The 19,932-nt window shown below is 40.3% G+C and overlaps 1 protein-coding gene and 1 long non-coding RNA gene across 2 annotated transcripts in view; one reads left to right on the top strand and one right to left on the bottom strand.

Annotated features, from left to right (window-relative positions):
* The window catches only part of FAM83A (family with sequence similarity 83 member A), a 40,051-nt gene that overhangs the window by 6,800 nt on the left and 13,319 nt on the right, over positions 1-19,932 (bottom strand). The window contains exons 2-4 of the mRNA XM_003760365.2: positions 18,623-18,790; positions 16,152-16,276; positions 359-7,922 (exon numbers count right to left, since the gene is read on the bottom strand). Of these exons, the coding sequence (XP_003760413.1) occupies positions 7,370-7,922; positions 16,152-16,276; positions 18,623-18,790 (846 nt within the window). The 3' untranslated portion in view covers positions 359-7,369. The remainder of the gene's footprint in view (positions 1-358; positions 7,923-16,151; positions 16,277-18,622; positions 18,791-19,932) is intronic.
* On the top strand, positions 13,496-18,671 carry LOC116420689. The gene is made up of 4 exons (XR_004231089.1): positions 13,496-14,649; positions 15,114-15,274; positions 15,810-15,950; positions 18,586-18,671. It is a non-coding gene; the product is annotated as an uncharacterized LOC116420689 (long non-coding RNA).

The following is a 19,932-nucleotide window of genomic DNA, read 5'->3' as shown; positions in this document are numbered from 1 at the left end:
TCCAAACTAATATAGGAGTATCCCATATTAAAACTGTGGAAAGATTGTTATGGGATCTTTTTTTCATAGTATTAACCTTTTCTGGCATATAGTTCCTGTTTTTTTCTTCTAACCAGATCTAAATCATGTATCAGATTCCCTCCCAACCTGAAGGGTCTGAATAAACTTTGGATTTCTTCTCAGTGCTCCCTAGGTAGATGATCTGGGGACTTCACTATTTGGCTACCCTCTGAAGTAGAGTTACTAACTTCTCTTACAAGTATTTGGGTTCATAAAGCTCCAAATAATTACAAATTTAGAGATTAATAGAAATCTATGGTCCTCTTGTTGAGAGCCCATAGAAAATACCAATACTCACCAACAAGCAACCCTTCTTCCAGAAACCTAGTCTCAACAGTTTTGCTCTGAGTCAGGTTGCTTAGTTATTGTACCATCAGTTGCTTTTGGAGATGTTGCTGTTGGCTGATACTCATTGAAATTCAACTTAATACAACTCTTCTCAGTTCTTGGAAGGTGGTGGTGATTTGTGGAACATCTTTGATGTTGATCTCCCTTTTCCTTCTGCCTGTTCTCATCCTGAAACTTTCCTGAGATGATGGCCTTTGCTCCCTTTCCCAGGGAATAAATTCTCCAACATTATCCATTGGAAAACACTTTGGAACCTCTTGGCAGTGTGTTTACAGCTCAACTGTACAAGGATGCCTTTTTCTGAAGCATGCATTTAATGTGGTTCCTTAGCCTTGGGCTAATGCACAAGAATTAATGAGTACCTTCTTCAAAGCATATCCCTTTCCCTAATTTCCTTTTGACTTCTAGTATCTATAATTCTATGTGCCTTTTCTCTTTCAGTGCTAGGGGTATTGTGGCTGGACCATTCATCACTCTCAATTGGTCTAGAGGCTCTGGGAAGAGAATGTCTCAAGTTATGTTTCAGTCCACAGAAATTTTCTCTGGGCAATATTTGTTCAGTTTACTCAGGATTGCTTCCTGAAGCATTTTGAGGAGGGAGGACAGCCACCTAGTAATAAGTTCTTTATTTCCCAGCCCTTTTAGACTCTCAATATTAGAAGGGAGCCACTTCAATGCCACCTGAAGCTTAACTACCTTCTCTAGGATCCCTGATAAACAATTATCTGGCCCCTCTCCCTGAAGACCTCTAGTCGTACCAGTCTTCCTCCTGCCTTCCTTAAGATGCCCAGTAATATTTGGACAAGCCACAATTGTTAGGGACCTCTTTATTTTTAACCCAAATTTGCTCCCTAGCAACTACCCACTGGTACCACTTCTATTAAGTGGTAACAGTTCTGTTAATGAGCAGAATTAAACTGGGTCTATTCCAGAAGGAAAAGCTTGGATAGCCTCTAAGTCTTGGCTCAAATATCCACCATTTTTTAAATTAAGTCTTGTATGATGTGGTTTCAAGACCTCAGCCACCCTCTTTTAGTTGTCCCCTTTTCAATGGAAGCCTCAAAGTGCAAGGCTCATAATTGAAGTCAGTAGCTTGGGGTGGGGTGGGGGGAAGGGGTTTGGCCAGAGCAAAGTAGGTCATCTTTTTAGCTGCTTTAGAACAGCCTACTGGGTACTTATGTACTCACAACCGCTACTATAAATAGATGAGCTGGAAGGGAGAGGCATTTTAAGTTTGGTCCAGGTGCCCTTGTAAGTATATTTAATGATATTGCTATCACAGTACCCTTCCAACCTGCCCTCTGCACTTTTCCATGTCTTTCAGATAACTAAGAATCATTAGCAGCTATCTGTCGACTGTTCCCATTTCTTCCCTATAGCCCTCCTGAACCCTCTCCACACTTTCCATATATATTCTTGGTTATGGAAAGTCAGGGATTGAATAAAGGAAAGGATTAAGTTGTGAATTATTGCTACATGTTGTGCTCCCAGTTAGGTGTACCCTTAACTAATTTCTCTGTTTCCTTTCCTATTCAACAATGCTATACTCCTTAGCCTTTTAAAGAAGTACATTGACATTTTATAGGAAAATGACAAGAATAAAATCTATCAAGTCTCCGTTTTATAGACCCCATTTTGGAAGAGTTGACATCAGAAATGTGCTGTTTTTCCGCAGAGATACAAAACATATGTCTAGTCTAGTGCTTCAGTTATACTGGAGAAAGTGTAGGGCTTTCAGAGGACTTGTTCAGAAGCCAGCAGTTTCCTCGATGTGTGAAGTTGTGACCCTTCTGGTTTGGTAGCACCTGTAAAATTACCCCAAACTTTTTGGGGGTCTCTCCTGCCTTGTGGCAAGCTGTCTCTGCTGTAGGCACCATCACCACCGTTCTACTACCTATTGCTGGAAATATCTCTGCCCTTTTCTAGAATCTTCTATGCCTAGAAAATTCTACTCTGGAAGCATGTGTTCCTTGACAATACCTACTGCCTCTCTGCCTGTGACATCAGAAATGGGAAATCAATCAGACCTGCTAAAGTGAAATGTTGCCTCTCCCTATAAACATGACATTGGCTGTTATCGAACAGCCTACATCATCAAGCTACCCTGTTTGGAATTTCCTGATATCCCTTTTCTCTCCCCAACTTGGAGGTTTTGCTTACTCCCTTTGTAGTCATTTCTTGTTGCTCCTGCCCCTGGGTTTTTGTCCTCAGGTATCTCTTTAAGCCAATCCTTCTCTTATGTGAATAAAAATGGGGTAGAATCAAGGCTTGGTGCTATAAGTATTCACAAAAGGCCAGCTTCTTACTTCTGAATTACTTCAATGTAGAGACAGGCATTGATACCAGAAGCAGAGTAAATTTCACAAAGTATCAGACTAGTGGACCTCTTTTTGCAATTAACTGATGTCACTCAGATGAACAGCAGCTCAATTGGAATCCAGGAAGGAAAGATGGGGCTTCCAGACCCATGTCACAGATTACGAAGGCTGAACTGAGACTCTGACATTCCTCTTCCATTCTTGTACATAATATATTTCACAAATTGGCTTATACCGATTTCTGATTTACATAGAATTTCAGAGTTGGAAGGGTCCTCAAAGGCCATCTAGCCCAATCCATGCCTCCAAAGAATCCTTTCTACAACATACTTGACAAGTGAATATCCAGCCTCTGCTTGAAGATTTTAAGGGGAACCCACTACTTTCCAAAGAATATCATTCCATTTTTAAATTGCTATTTTTCATGTGCACTATGTGACCCTGACAAATAGACTCAGGGACCCAAGAGCTTTGAAATGCATACTTTTCAAGAAATGGGTCCCTCAGTTTATGTTTAATTCCATACTCTTCCTTTGACCCTCTTTAAGAATTGCTAAGATAATTCCTGTTAATTCCTGTTTTTGGTTCAGTTGTGATCCAACATACTACACAACTATAGGGTAAAATTGTAGACCCTACTCACCAAGGAGGTGATTTCAATCTGGAAATCCCAAATGTTCATGCAAAACCACTCACAAGATAGGTGAATCTTTGGTTCTGTTCTTGCGTGTTTATTATGAAGGAATGGGATCTGTTAAATTTCTTAAGAGGCTTGAGTCTCCATTTTTGGTTTGGATTTGGGGAGGGAGACAGTAGACACCAGGTAGTAATGGCTTTCATGTTGATCCAGGGATTTTCTTTCCCCACCCAATCCCCAACCTGGTTGACCCCTGGGTTCTCTACTGTATTCTTTGAATACTATGAATATATATTGCATGGATTTACAATATCAAAGCAGGATGAAAGGAAACAAGGGCTTTTAAAGCTCTGCAATCTAAGAGTTCCTCTTCAACCATTGAGGCAAATTTATTTTAGGTCAAAGGAATGGTGAGGGATATTATTGAGCAAAGATGAGGTCCAACTATGAGGGATAACCTCAAAAAGGTATGATTATAAACTAAATTAGAGATCCTTTTATGAACACATCTCTGATAGAGCAGATACAAGGCTGGTTAAGAAGTGTGCTAAAGAATTTTTCCCTACAGGAAGCTGAGTATTTTAATTCTTTAATTTTTTTTTCCCATTCCTCCTGTCATGCTATCACACCCCAAGAGTCCGTGTTTGAATGATGAGACCCATGTTCAGCATCAATTCACTCTCTGGCCTGTTCTATTGTAATTTTAAAATTGAATTCCATTCTGGTGGCAATGAAGACATGTACATCCAGTTGGTCTATAATCAGGTAGTTTTCCAAGGTTCCCCTCTGGGTTTTGAGGCCTAGCCTATCTTATGACATGCTACCTCTTCTAAGGAAATCTTCCTTCCCTTCTTAGAAATCTTCTCTTCCATTTTGCAAACAATCATCCTAGGTTTCTTAGTAGATAGTCCGTAGCAACACCATTCTTGTTATATTAGAAATGGAAAACCAAAACCAGTTAGATACACCCAAGGAGACCTTTCCATTCCCTAGAAAACCTAAATACCTTGATGATATTCTTTCTGTGTCTTGGTTTTCAGAGTACAGCTGCTAGCATGCTTTTGGGGTATTAGTCATGGCTCCAAAATGGAGCACCCTGTCCAGATTACATCCTTCCCTAATACCATCTGTCCCATGTTTCTGCCTCTGGTCGTCAGCATTAGCCAAACCTTCTTTCTGTAGTATGGGTTAAAACATCCATAATAAAGACTAAATGCTTTGAGCATTAATTCATTCTCACGAATTCATTGATTCATTGATCAGTCTGATGAAAAAGTCACAAAACTTTTCATTCTGATAACGATTTCAGTGATCTAGGATCAACTCCCATCAATTCCTTCCTCTCTAAATTAAGAAAGGACTTACAGAGTATTTTCTCCTTACTTCTCTTCAGGAGTTTGGCCATGGTTTACCATTGTTCTATTACATATTCTCACCTGAGAAAGCATTATTAAAAAGTCTTCCTCAGCATGTCTTGTAGATAAGACAAAAGTTTGTAAAGATGTTTACATTTATATGTCTGAAATATTTACAGTTTCTCCTTGCAGTTTTTCTGACACATGTTTTTCAGAAGGAAGCTGTGAAAGTGAATGACAGCTTCTCTATGTCAAATGGTACCTAAGATCAGGGAAAATAGAGCCTCTGTAATGTGACTCATCTCTGCTATATATGTGACAGTCCTGCCACTCTGAAGAAGCAAAATGAGAATAAGGGATTTGTGCATAGGCTTGATAACTAACAATAGGACTTTCTACTGTCCAATACTGTCATAGAATTGGGGGATTAGGTAGGTTTATGTTGTCCTCAGGAATTCAGCCCTGCCAAAAGCTGGGCTCAATATTATTGAGACAGTTTGTGGGTTCCTGAAAGTGGAACTTGAGTCAATAGCAGATGAGTAATAGGTTGTTCATAGGGAAAAATAGCCTGGGATCAGGATTGGGATATAAAGTGGATATTTGGGTATAAAGGAAGTACTGGACAAGCAGTAAGGAGAAGAACTAAACTCATTAAAATTGATTGTATTGAATATCCTTTAAAAAAAAAAAGTTATATTGAGACTTTGTGTTTTATGCCCCAGTAATTTCCTACTATATCTCCAGCCCCTAACCACTGAATCTTCTCTTTGAAGGAAAATTCTTAAGGAGTTCTGACAGAATAACCACTTCTGAAGGGAAAGGTAATATACTCTAGACTTCCAAGACCTCAAGTCATTTCAATTTAATCTTGAGTTTGTCTTGGTATTGTTTTCATTTTGTATTATATTTATGTGTATTTTTTTTCTGGCTCTGCTTACTTTACTCTGCATCAGTTCATACAAGTTGTCCCTTGTTTCTCTTGAGATATTCACATTTGTCCATTTTTATAGCATGGTAATATTCTGTTATATTAAAGTACCACTGTTTGTACAATCATTATCCCAGCTCATGGGATTGTTGCTATCACCAAAAAAAAATGTTGCTATGAATATTTTGCTATGTCAGGACTTACTTTCTTGTCTTTGACCACCTTAGGTTATATATATCCAGGAGTATGCTTAATAGGTCAGTTTTAATGATCTTTTTTTAAAAGATCTCTTTTTCTAATCCAATATCCAACTTTGTTCATCAGCTACAATGATATCATAGCTCTTATAGGAAAAACATTTGTCTTTGAGTGATCTAACAAACATTTGGATGACTATTAGAAAAGACAATTAGAAAGTATAAGACAAAAAAATAAGGGTATTCATCAGCCTTCCCTGAATTGGAGGAAGGAACAAGGTATAAACATTGATAGGAAGTTGTGACTCAAGGGAATCCTGCCCCTGGGCAGAGTGTCTCTAATGAAAGGCACCCACCAAGCCTTTGCACTTGGACCTCAGCACCAAGTGCTTTCAGGCTTAGTGGTGGGTTCTCTTTGTTGGCTGCTGGCTGAGAGGAAACAGGTCACAGCAGAGAAAGTTGAGGGGTTGGGTTTAGGGCATGGTTGGTGAGCAAGAATTCATTTCCAAGGAGTTGCTCCTGAGCATTCAGAAGTGATATTTCCACATGGGTTCAATTCATCAGCCATTGCTATATGATATGGATAGATGCTCATTCTTGTGTATTCCCAGTGGTTCATGTGTAGAGACATTTTCCCCTTTTCCCCAGGTCCTCCTCATAGCATTGTCTAACCAGGAATCATGGAAACATACCAGGGTCCTCTGACACCCCAGCTCCCCAGTAACCCCTCCAACCCTTAGTTATCCCTCCAAAGCTTTTGACCCAAATCTGACATACACACTTCCTGACTTCTAGGTAAATTTTGTCTAGACTACATACTTCTTTGCCTGTGTTAATAACTGAGATTGTCCAATAGCTGCAGGAGAAGACAGCTTAAGGACACAACTTTGGGGTTCTGATCCCTAAATTATCTCCCTTGTGACCTTCTCAGGGCTATTCCAGCCTCATACTCCTGAATCCTGTTTCTTGATGGCAGTAGTTTTGGCCACTTCAGGCTTCCTAGAATTTTCACATGATGCTTTGGATTTCCAGGTCTGGGTATTTTACTTCCCAAATGCTCCAGACTGGACAGTGATAGGGCAGCTAGGGATAAGAGAACAATTCCACCATCATCAAGTGGCATATTACCTCCCATCCACCAAACACAAAACCTCCTGGAAACACAAGCTCTGGAAGGTCTGAAGTGGTTTTCACTGTTTTTATCTTTGCAATTTTGGAGGGGAGTTCAGCTCTGGGAGTGTTCAATAAATGTTTGTAGAATCAAATTGAGGCCTGCTATATGATTAGTAAATCCAAGTTGGAGCTATCAAGCCATGCCGAGGACCAGGGGGCCAAGCCAGGGTAAAAGGAGCTTGGAGGCAAGTTTGTCAGAGTCATTCGTCTCTGCAAGAATTTTTTCCTGAGTTAATTCCTCCATTGAAGACATAATCAAGCCCTACAATAGCCTTTCAGATAGGACCCAGGGCCTGGGAATCTAGGACCAAGTACAGGAGGACTCAGTTCCCACCTGGTTGGTATTCAAGGAACTAATCAGACACCAAGTGAGGCTTGGAAAAGGGCCTCCATCCAGGAACCAGCCTAGCCCCTACAGCCAATTCCTCCAGCCGCAGCCTCCCAGGCCTGCTGTAGAGATTGCTGTAGAGGCCCACTGTGCAGTCGGTGACAAAATGCCTTGACTGGTAGCCAACCTGAGGTGGCTGAGGTGCCCAGGGGACGTAATTCCTTCCGTTCTGGAAGGAATGGACCCTGGAAAGTGGGGGGTTTGGAGTGGAGGGGCTACTTGGCCCTGAAGACACAGCATGAGACTGGTGGTAGGGATTACTGCTGGTAGATGGGTTGCTGAAGGGGTCAGAGGTTGTGTGGTCACTAGATGGACAGCTGCTGTCAGTGAAGCTGTCCTGAGGGACCTTGGACCCTTCCCTCAGCTGGAGGGGCCTGACCAGCCCAGGAGATCGCTGGCCCATCACAGGTTTAGAGGAAGAGTATAGGTGTCTGAACTCCTCCTCAAACAGCTCCACGGCCTGGCCTGTGAACTTGGAAAGGAAGTTTCGGTGGACTTGGCCACAGAGCCACGAGAAACTAGAAGGTGAGAGAGACAGACCAAAAAGAGCAAGTCAGAGGGGTGGGAGTGGGAAGGAGAGGCAGCTCTTACAGGGCAAAACTCTGTTAGGTTTTAGAACTAAGCTCCTGGAGTGACAGAGGGGGGCAGTCAGGCTTGGGTGCTGGGAATCACCCCTTCTATGAAGAACCCCGCCTGTTCCTGGCAGTGTATTCCCACTGCACACAAGGGCTGGAGGGAGGACTCTGAAAATAGTTTCAGCTGTAGCAGTTATGGTATCAGAAAAAAACCCAAAACATATTGGCCATGTCTTCTCTGGCTTCCTGCTTGTCAGCTCAAGATTCTAACCATACCTAATGAGTGCAAAGGGTCAAATGGTATTCTAGGCCCAGCCTTGTCACCAGCCAGGGACTTAACTTAACCTTTTTGCCCCTCTAATCTATCAGTTATAGCTGCCCCTTACTCCCTAACCCCACTCCACCTCCCGCCTCCCAATCTGGGAAGCTCCAGGTGACCAATGAGACAATAGATATAAAAATACTTAAAGGATAGGGCTGGGGGAGAGGGGAAGAAAAGTGTGTTCAGAATGCAGTAATTTATTCTTCCTGGAGGTTGTAAAATGTCCGTGGAAGAAAGGTTCTTGTTCTTGTTGGGAAGAAAAGGAAGGCTCTCAATCAGAAATTAGCTTGTTTGTGCTTAGTTTAAATAGAGGGAGCAGGTTTACATCTTCTCATTTAAATGCTTTCTATGGCTGTTACTAAGTGCCTTACTCTAGAATATTTTATGATTTCCTATTTTCTGAGAGCTCTTGGTCCAATCTAAAGAGGTCAGAAAAGTGCCTGCTTCCTTCCCTCTCTCCCTCCCTCCGCCCTCCTTCTTTCCTTTTTTTTTCCTCCTTCCCTCCTTCCCTTTACTTCCCCCTTCCTTTCTTTCTCTTACTTCTCCCTTTTTCCTTCCCTGCTTCTTTCCTTCCTCCCTTTCTCCTTCCTTCTCTCCCTCTCCCTCCTTTTCCTCTTGGAATTCCTCCCACCCTCCCTTCTTCTCTCCCTCTCTTTCTCCCTTCCTCCTTTTCTTCTTTTCTTTCCTCCAGCTTTCTTGCTCTTAGAGATGAATACGAGCCTTTAAAGGGTCAAGTGAATTAAATTTACATTATCAATTGTACATATATAATCTATTTCAGATTGCTTGCTGTCTTGGGAAGGGGAAAGGGAGGTAAAGGAGAGACAAAAAATTTGGAACTCCAAATTTTACATTTATGTTGAAAACCATCTTTACATGTTATTGTAGAAGTAAAATACCATTGAATTCAAAGAAAAAATTAATTTACATTATCACTGTTGCCAGATTTTTACAAAACATCATAGTTTTGGGTCATACTTGTTCTTTTGTTCTGTCAGGTAAGATCAAGGGAAAAGGGAAGCAGACTCCTGGTGCAAGTGCTGATTCCTAGACTGAAGCTATTATGATGATGATGTTGCCAATAAGGCACTAGGCTTGGAATCAGGAAGAACTGAGTTCAGATTCTATCTTATAGCCAACCTGGGCAAGTCCCTTATCCTCTCTCAGGCTCAGTTTCTTCATATATAAAATGAGGGTAATAATACCACCTACTTATAAAGTAGCCCTATAAGGGCTGCTGTAGACATCAAATAAAATGTAAAGTGCTTTGCAAACCTTAAGCCACTCTATAAATGTTAGCTATTCCTATTTAGTATCTCCCTAGAAATCCACAAAACATGCTCTAGAGGATGCTTGGCTAGTTATTTCCTGACAGCTTTGGAATGAGAGCACCTAGAATGGATGCCTGCTTATGATCTTCCCTACTGGCTACAGACAAGTCATTCGAATCTCAATTTCATTATGTGTGAAGAAGATCGAGATGGCTAAACAAATTATGGTATTAAAATGTATTAAAATAGTGCTGCCATAAAAATGACAGAGGGAATTGTTTTGAAGAAACCTGGAAAGGCTTATATGAGCACAAGAGTAGAGCAGAGTGAGCAGAACCAGAACGGAAAACTGAAAGACTTCAGAGCTCTGCTCAGTGCAGTGGCCAAATAGGACTTCAGGAGGCTGGTGATACAGCATGTTCCCAGCTTTGGGCAGAAAGGTGACAGGCTGCAGAATTAAGACATATGTTTAGAAACAGCCAATGTGTCAATTTGTTTTGCTTAGCTATATTTGTCACAGTTTTCAATTTGAGTGTTCTTTGTACCACCTCCTCCATTTAGAAGGAAATTAAGAGCATGAATACAACTTTAAGAAAGATACCCAGAAAAAAAAAAAAAAGATATCCAGAAAAGCACAGAACAAAATTCAGAAGGGGAGCAAGACAAGCAGCGCAGTTTGATTGCTGTTGGGTTGAATTTAGAATGTACCAAAAAATAAAGAGGTTATAGTAACTGACCTTTAAAGTCTCTTTCAGGTCTACATCTATGAAAAGCAATGAGAAGGTTGTCTTTATGGTAGAAAGCTTGAAAAACAAAGCAAAACTAGAATTCTAATATTCTTTTCTGTATTTTAAATTTAGTTTTCTCAAGCTATTTGGAACATTCAATTCTTGACCTACACTTCATTATTGAACTAGGTGTGTCTAAAGCCTGGCAGAGTAGATTAGATTATTCCATGGCTTTATTCCATATGACAAGTTAAGACAGATGCCTTTGATGACTGATTCATCAAATCTTTTCATATATACATGTAGATATAACAAAGGGGGTTTTCCCATGCTTTCAGGTTTTAAGAGAAAACATCCTAAATATTTTCCCTCTTTAAAAATTGAGGAAGCAATACAGGCTAGACAGTATCTTGCCAGAAGATGTTTAAGCTAACATACAGTATCTACAATATCCAAGATATTGTCCTGAGTGCTAGGCATACAAAGCTGGAAAATGAAACAGTCCTTGACAAGAAGTTCATTACTCTATAGAGAACATTATAGCATCTCCATAATTCAATTAAAATTAACTCTGAAACCTTTTGAGAAAACTTGTGTGTGGATAAGAGTCATCTTAGCTCCACTGGGGTTTGGAAAGGAATTATCCTTTGCTGTTGCTATCAGAGAAAGACTACTGAATAAGCCATCTGTGCTATTATTTATGTTCTTAGATTCTTTACAAATTTATTGAGTCCTTAATCACAATAATAAAAATAAGATTTCAGGTTCCTTTTATCCCACTTCCAAACTCCTATCCATGTATTTTTACCCCTCCTTGGACAAAAATGCCTTCATCTCCATTCCTTTGTGTCTAACTTAAAAAAAAAAAAAGCATTCATGCCAAGATCTTGGAATCCAGTCTTAGATCGGCAACTTTATGGCTTCTTATCTGTAAGGTATAATTAGAAACTAAACATTTAGGGGTAGGGTGAAAGAATGGGAAGGGATAGCAGAGAATAGATATTGGGATTGATTTGACTTGCTAGTCATATCTATAATTTTTATTTTAAGTAAGTGCTTCATTTTAGGGATTTTCTAATAGTGATTGTTAGCATTTTTATGGTGTTTTAAGCTCTGAGAGAGATTTCACAAATATTTTATCTTCAAAAAAAACTTGGTAGGTAGATGTTATTGTTATCCCCATTTTATAGATGAAGAAACTTGTCTGAGGTTGTACTTCAACTTGGGTCTTCCTGATTCACTTTCATCTGCCAAATAACAATAATAAGAGGGAGTATTTATAGATCACTTAAAGGAATTTTACACATATGACCTCATTTGATCCTCACAACACATTAGTAGATGCTATTATCCCTATTTTATAGATAAGAAAACAAGCAGAGAGAGGTTGAACTTAGATCTTCCTAACTCTAACTCTTTCCAATAATTGCTGATTTTGTTTAGATGTTTCAAGGGTGCAACAGACTTTGTGAAGATCATCCTAAAGCTAAAGACAGGGGAAGCTCATATTGGTGAGGATTATTTGGCCATGGCCAGCCTGAAAGCCAATCTTTTGAAACAGAAATGATTTATGAATCTAAAATAATATTGCTACTGGAACAACTCTGGTTCCCCTAAATGGGAAAAGCCAGTAGGCCGTTGTGTGGCTAAGAATGTCAGTTAAATTCATTGTCTTATTCTAAATAGTTGTTATTATTGCTCTTATGGATTATTAATTGTAACAAAGATAACCCTGATAATAATCAGAAGCCTAATTAAATCAAACACGTTCTCATTTTCAAATATGAGCTGAAAACTTATTCTTCCAGTGCTACTGGATGCTATAGGATCTTCCAATGTGAATTTCAAAGCAAATCAACAAAGACAAAAATTTCCACAATTATTCTCTTTAGAACTAAAAGGTCATTTATGAGCTCAAAGGAAAAGGCTGACCCATTGTCCTTGTGCAGAGGGAGGGAAATGAACATTTTGACGAGTTTTATGTAAAAGGGTCCATCAAGATTCAGCTTCCCTGAAGTATCTCAGGCCCAAGTTGTTGTTTATCCTCTTCATTTTTTGAAGAGGACCATTGACATCACTGGGTGATGTCTTGATTTGAAAGTTAATTGGATTTAAGTGAGGCAGGGTCAGCCTCTCGGTCTCTTCCAGAATCATTGAAGTCCAGTGGGGATACAAAAATCGGGATAAGTAGTGATTGCCCAGGATGCACTGGCGTCTTTGATGTCTGGCGGAGCTCTAAGTACTCCATACCCTCCCTCTACTGCCTTCCTGAACTTTGGGATAAATCGTTCTCATCTGTCCATTCTGCCTGGGGAAGTCTTCACATGCTTGAGTGGGATGTCCTGCTAACTCACCCATGGGCTTGAGCCTGTCAGTTACCCTAACGTGCGGGGATGTGAGAGAGGGGGCGGAAATCAGCCTAAAATGTGTTTTCATTTGAGTGGAGCCCACACAAAGCAAAGTCTTTTAAAGACTCTTCCATGTGAGAAGCAGATCTGGCAGACTCCTACAAATCCCTGAGTGGACCCAACTTGAATTTTCATGAAATAATCTTTGGCCTAAGTGTTTTATAAACAGCTCTGGGTGGGAGGGAAAGAGGGGAGGGGAGGAGAGGGAGCTCACAGGCAAAGAAGAGGGAAATCATAAATTCCTATGAAACTGGGGTTGCAGCTGGGCTCAGCTTGGCTCCTTCATGCTGAAATCACCTCGGATCACTGCCCTTCATTATGCTTGATGATAGTGGGAACTTGTATTTAGCCTTTTATCTCCACATCAGTTCATTAGTGCATTTCCAAATCTTAGTGTTCCCAGGCCTCAGGGAAAACCTCTCGCCCCATCTTGGTGGGCTGGGTTTGGGAATTATATTTCTTTCCATTAGGATCACTTCACCCTCAACTTTCATGCAACAGATCTTAGATTGTCCCAGGAACTTGCAAAAGTTGCTTGAAAGCATTTGCCTAATTGCTAACTTTGAGGCAAAAGCTCTGGTATTAAGAAATATTGGGCAAGGAAAGAAAAAAATTTTTAAAAGAATTCAGCAACTTTGGTCTAGTGAAGGGAAAAGCATTCTAAATTTGATCCCCATGTCATGTTTTGGGGATGTAAGAATTCCTGAGGAAGGGAGGAGGAGAGGGAAAGATCACTTGGTTGTTTATTTCTTTCCTGAGTCACAATAAATGTCAAATTTTTCCAGCTGGACCCAGACTCCCTCTCTCCTTTTCAGCCAAGAGGGAAGCTTGGAGTCTCAAGAGGAAAACATTTGTATAAGAATAAGGTTTTGGAAAGGGAATCTGCTGAGGGAAAGAAAGATTTTCTTTATCCCAAGTTTCTTTTGTTTTTAAGCTTAATTCAAAATAGGTCCATTTTCTTCAATCTTGCTTCTTTAGAAATATGTGCCCAGAAAATGCTTGGATCAAATTTGGGTTAAATGTATATCTCCCAATTTGCAGGCTTCCATCTGGAGCACCCACCTTTTAAGGTGATACTTCATTCAAAGTTTAATTACTGTTTCTTGATCTCTACTACATGAAAAGGTAGGAAAAGGTAAAAAGTAAAAAATTTTAAAAAGGCAGATGGATGGCACATGAGGACCCTTTGGTTAGAGTACTTCTCAAACTGCACTTGGGATGAGTGAAGTGCCTATAAATTAGAAACATGTGGATTCCATTTCCCCTAAAAATGTACCAGGGATGGATGAGAATAAAGGAAAAATAAATCCACTGCAAAATGCCTTCTAGATCTCAATAAAGCCAAAATACTTGAAATGGCAAAATGGATTCCCTTTGGTCACTGAGTAGCAAGGACTCTGGCCCAGGCTCACAAGTAGCAGTTTCAAACCAGAAAATTCCAGCCCCGTTAGCAACAGCCAACGGAATTTCAAATTCCAATTCCAACTGTTAGTTTGAGCTGGGCATGGCAGTTGGAAAAGGGTCTCTATGAGAAGGGAGGGAGAGTCGCTGAGCAGAGGCTGTTCAATACTTTTCTTCCTGTCTTTTTCTTGATGTCTTCTCTTCACCTTTCAACATTTTCTGTGATGCTGTTTTGTTTTTTTTTTTAACCCCTGTCTGGTCTTGGAAAGATCTTGGTGACTTTATAAAGCTAGCTGGACTTAGAGCTGGACCTAGAGTCAGGAAGGGCTGAGCTTGGCCAGACCCTACTAGAAGTTTTGGCAGTGTGACTCTGGGAAAACTATCTGATTCCTCATCTACAAAATGGGAATAATTCCCTCTCAAGATTATATAGGGCGTTAGGTAGTACAGTGGATGGTGTGTTGGATCTGTGGTTAGGAAGACTCATCTTTCTGAGTTCAAATCTGGCCTCAAGACATTAGCTGTATGCCTCTGAACAAGGTATTTCACCTTATTTTCCTCAATTTACTTATTTGTAAAATGAGCTGGAGAAGGAAATGGCAAGCTACTCCAGAATCTTTGAAAATGGCCCAAAAAACCATGTTGGATCCTGTCACCCAGTTTAGTACTTTTATACATTCTCATGTCATTTGCATCTGTTTCATTTGTGAATGATTTCTTCAGGTGGATTATATAGCTTGGGAGGGTGGGATCTGTGTATTACAGAACTTCTCTATCCCCTACCAAGCACAGGCCTAGACCGATATAACTACCCTGGAAACATTGGTTGACTGACTCTCCCAACTGGATTTGTGTTTTTTTTTTCCAACCTGGGATGTGACTTATTTCCATTCTTCTCTATGCAAAATGTATGAAAAAGATTGTCATTTGATTTTGTCATGACTTGTCTACTACTAGTAGAGGCTGGCCCTGCTTGTGATGTTGTCTTTCCATCTTCCTGACAGATTTAGGGACTTGGCAGCCTATCTGGTCTGAGCTGTGATGTCCTCAGGGTCTTTGAGGCCCTTCTCCTACCATCTTGAGGTGTCATTAATGCTACTGTTGTCGTCTTCCTGAGTCCGGCTTGGAGAAACTGAGCACTGGCATCTATCAAGAGTGCCCTGAGGTATCAGTCCCAGGATCTAATTATCAGTGATCCCATCTTGACAGGTAGTTTACAGGTGGGGCAAATAAAAGGGCTTAAGAGGGAGGATGGAACATCTCTAGCTGATCCAAGTGATACAGACCTGGAGATCTCAAAGTTGGATTCTTGTTCCTTTTCCTTTTTAAGATTCTTCTCCTTTCCTGTCTGTCCTTGACCCACAGTGATTGTCCATTATTTTCTAAAATTATTGTTTGTATCTTACAGTCTGATACTTGATTACTTATTTCTTTGTAGTATTTTTATCTCTAGCTATGTCTTATATGTGCCATAGGTCACTTGCCCTTGAGGGCAAGGACTAGCCCTTATGGTGGTTGTTGGGGTTTTTTTATTTCCATGAGAGTGAATGCTATATATATATCTCACTTTGGGTAAGTCAGTTTTGGCAGTTAATACTACAGGATAGGAAGTAATAAAAGGGACTTACACCCTACTTCCAACTCTGATCTTCCCTTATCTGGATTATTGCAATATTCCCCCTAATTGTGCTTTTATCCAGTTGCCACACCGACATTTCTAAAGCATGGATCTGAACATGACCTTCCTCTGCTGTAGAAGATCAAATGGCTCCCTATTGCGTCTAGGATCAAAGACAAACTCTTCTGTTTAGCATTTAAAGTCCTTTCCAGCCTGGCTCCAGGTAAGCTTTCCAGATTGATTTCATATGGCATTCCCTGCCCCAGTCTGACAGGCTCCCTCTGCTCCCCGTACATGATTTGCCACACTTGCCAGGAGTGCTCTTCCCCTTCATTTCTGCCTCTCTAGCTCAGTGTGTGGATGGGCTCATAGTGGGCTCAACCTCCCCCACCCCCCCAAGGGACTGCTAGGTAATGGCTCTCACCTGTAGGATCCAGTGAGGACGTATCTCCAGTCAGAGATGATGAACTTTTCCTGGATTTGGCCTGAGAACTTCTTACCAGATTTGGCACAGTAGGTTTCTCCTTCCACACTCCGGACTGAAATGTTCTGTTTGAAGGAATTCCATGATATAATCAAATGATCCCTCAGTTCTCACAGAAATCTTCATCTTAAAGTAACCAAATGATGTAGTGGGAAGAAGATAAGATATAAAATTAAAAGGGATGGGCCTAAATATGAGCTCTTTTAATACCTATTTGAGTCTGGGCAAATACTTTCACTTCCTTGCCTTAGTTTCCCTTGATGTTCAGCTTTGCCTATGAACACTTATAAAGAGCATTAGTTATCTGGAAAATGTCCAGAGAACAACCAGGAAGAGCCTCAGGTTCATGCTAGCTAAGAATTGAATGAAGGAATTGGGGATATTTTAGTCTGGAGATGTAGTTTCAAGCTAAATTTAGCACAAGCACACTTGGGGGGTGGGGCACATTTTAACTATTTTCAAGAATTTAAAAGCTATCATATGGGCAAGGAATTAAATTTGCACTGGTTGACCCCTGAGGACAGAAGTAGGAGCAATGGGTAGAATTAGATTTAAGCTTGATGTCAGAGCTATCCAAAGGTGAAAAGGTCTGCCTTCTAAGACAGTGAGTTCACAATTCTTGGAGATCTTTAAGCAAAGATTGGATGATTGCTTGTTGGGGATCCTACTTCCACCTTGGAAGTTCTGTGCCTGGGACAATTGGACTAGATGTTCTCAAACATGCCTTCTAACTTTAATAAAAATCTAAATTTTAAAGGCACCAACATGAGTAAACTTGGCATTAGAGAGAACATAATTGAAGGTGGGTTCAATATCTACTCTTCTATCTAGAATGCTAGACCTGGAATCAGCATAGAGCATATTCAAATACTTCTTCAGATATAGCTTATTAGATATATTATTTTGGGCAGGTCACTTATAACCCATGTGCCTGTTTTTATTTTGTTTTTTTACTTCTGCACAATGGGAATAGCACTCATCTCCCAAGGATATTGTGAGGATCAACTGAATATTTAAAAAGTACTTTGCAAACCTTAGAGTTTAGAAATACTTACCTATTATTACTGTGACCAGTGTTAGCATTGAAAAGGGTTTAGTGATCTGAATCTATGAACCACACAGGCTCATGTGTAGTGGGGAAGAATTTCCTGAATACAAACAGGACTGTTCTTTAGCTGGGCCCCAGAAAAAATTTGAAAAAAAAAAAACACAGACCACTTCATATCCTAAGGGTGATCACTTTTCCACCTGTAATTACCTGCTATTTCCTAGTATTATCTGTGAAATTCCCCTAACCAGCAGCATTTCTATGGCTTTAGGCCTCAGTTTTCTCATTTGTAAGGTGAGGGAGTTGGGCTAAATTATTGCTAAAGCCCCTGGTAGGTGTTTTTTTTCCTTTCTGTAATTTTTCTATAAAATTTATAGAATTGGATTCCTATTCATGAAGGAAGATTGATGTAATGGGAAGAGCACTGCTGCAGGAGTCAGGAGACTTCGGTTTATGTCCAAGTTCTTCCAGACAAAACAATGTATGGTTCCTTTAATGCCCTCAGTGCTTTCTAGTATTGAGCCAAGATTTGGGGGTATAGGGAAAAGAAATTTTTGGTTAGTAGCTCCAGGTCTATTGATATGTTGAGCATGGAGATCATGATTCCTTGTAGAAAGTAATACTTTTATAAATGGTTGGTGAATGAATGAATGGGTGGATGGATGATTTGTTGAATGAACATTATATCATAATAATGAATGTACCAGAACTCACTTGGCCTGTGAAGTCACCAAGCACATTTCCTTGGTAGAAAGGGGTGTATCTGTAGTTACCCACTTTTTGTGGATCCTTTAAATGTTCAACAAATATTTCTGTAACATTCATTGATGGTATTTGGCCATTCATTCAAGAAACTTTTGTTAAGCACCTACTATGTGCAGCGGATCAGGCTGTTTCTACCAAAAATACAAATTTAAATTGGAATTCCCAAGAAAAGATGTAGGAAGGTGTCCCTACTGAATATTGGCTACAAAAATAAATCTTCAATGGAGAGAAGTCCTGTTTATTCAGGTACAGTAGCTTTTGATGCAGGACTATATGGATAGTTGGTTACATATGCTTTTTCTTCCTTCCTCCCTTCCTCCCTCCCTTTTTTCTTTGCCTCCCTTCCTTTCTCTTTTTTCTTTCTCTTCTTTCTCTCGCTCTTTTTCTTGCTCTTTTTCTCTCAATTTCTTTCTCTCCTTTCTTGTTTTCTTTCTTTCTTTCTCTTTCTTGTTTTCTTACTTCCTTGCTTTTTCATTTTCTCTCTTTCTTTTTCTTTCTTTTCTTTCTTTGTTTTCTTTTTTCCTTTTCTTTCTTGCTTGACCCTGGAATCCTCTCTTTCAGATGACAAAAGGATTGAAGATTCAAGAGATGTTCTTACCTTCAGGTGACTATCCAGAATTTCAGCCTTGTCACACATCTCCCGGAAGAGATTTATACCACACTGGTCAAGGAGCACACAGACAAACACACCCCGCTTGTTGGCAGCTTCCAGCACATCACAGAAGATCTCCGCATCGGTGAAGACATCCATTAGAATGACCAGGACCTGGGCCAGGAGAGATGAGACTAGTCATTAGAGGACTCAGGGTAGAATGTTTGCCTTATTATACTTCTGAGCTGGTTCTGCTTTCAGCGAGGCTTGAGTCTGAGATAGGCCTAGTCTAGCTGGAGTCCCAAAGCAGTGAAGTCAGAAGGGTCTCCTCCACTCAACAGCATTCAACTGAATTTAATTCAACAAGGAGGGAGGCAGTAGGGAGGAGAATGAAGGAAGGAAGGAAGGAAGGGAAGGAAGGAAAGGAAGGAAGGAAGAAGGGAAAGGGAAAGGGAAAGGCTTTCAGGAGAATAGTAGAAGAAAGAGTTTAATCTTGGCAAAATGGTAGGATCTTCTAAATCAAGCTGGGATTTGCTCAGTGACCAATTTAGAATAATGGAAATAGTATCAACAGTGTCTGAGCCAATCAGAAATTTAGGGACCTCTTAGGATCATGAGAAAGAGATGAAGTGTCCCAGAAAACGGGACCCTGGAACCATCACCTGCCATGAGGCCCATCCTGAATACTGGGATTTTCCTCTGCATTCCTAGATAAATCTACTAAGGATATTAAGGTGAAGAATAATAACATAATGATGGCTCACATTTATAGTGCACATAAAGGTTTACAAAGCTGAAGGGACTCCTTGACTATCCCTCTTCCCCACCCACACCCACATTCCTAACCAGCACATAGGCTTCGTACTTCGGGGCTTTTCCGTAGTGTTGGCAATCACTTTTTCTCATCTATAAAAGAGGGAATGAGCAAGATAATCCCCACAGGGTTGGGTAATGGTATGTCTTAGGAGCCAAAAGCCAAAATAGTGTAAGATTGATCCTAGAATATTCTATTTGAATCATACAGGATCAGTTTTTATCTATGCAAAAATATCCTCTGATCCCCAAGGCCCATTAACTCAGAGAGAGATGGGAACACAAAAGGGGTTACTTGAATCCAAAGAATCCTCTTTGCCTTTGGCTTGTGGTCAGTGAGATGGCCCGGACTTGATGATTAGACATTTAGAATCCTAAGCCCATTGGAGACTACTTAGGTCCTTCCTTCCTGGGTTCCCTTTTCTAAGGGATTTATGCCCCAAATTTGGAGAGATTTGGTGATAGAGGAGATTTAGTATTGGGCCTAGAATAAAAAAGAACCT

The sequence above is a fragment of the Sarcophilus harrisii genome, chromosome 1 (genome assembly GCF_902635505.1).
Source record: "Sarcophilus harrisii chromosome 1, mSarHar1.11, whole genome shotgun sequence".
NCBI lineage: Eukaryota > Metazoa > Chordata > Mammalia > Dasyuromorphia > Dasyuridae > Sarcophilus > Sarcophilus harrisii.
This window is presented reverse-complemented; position numbering and strand designations above follow the sequence as displayed.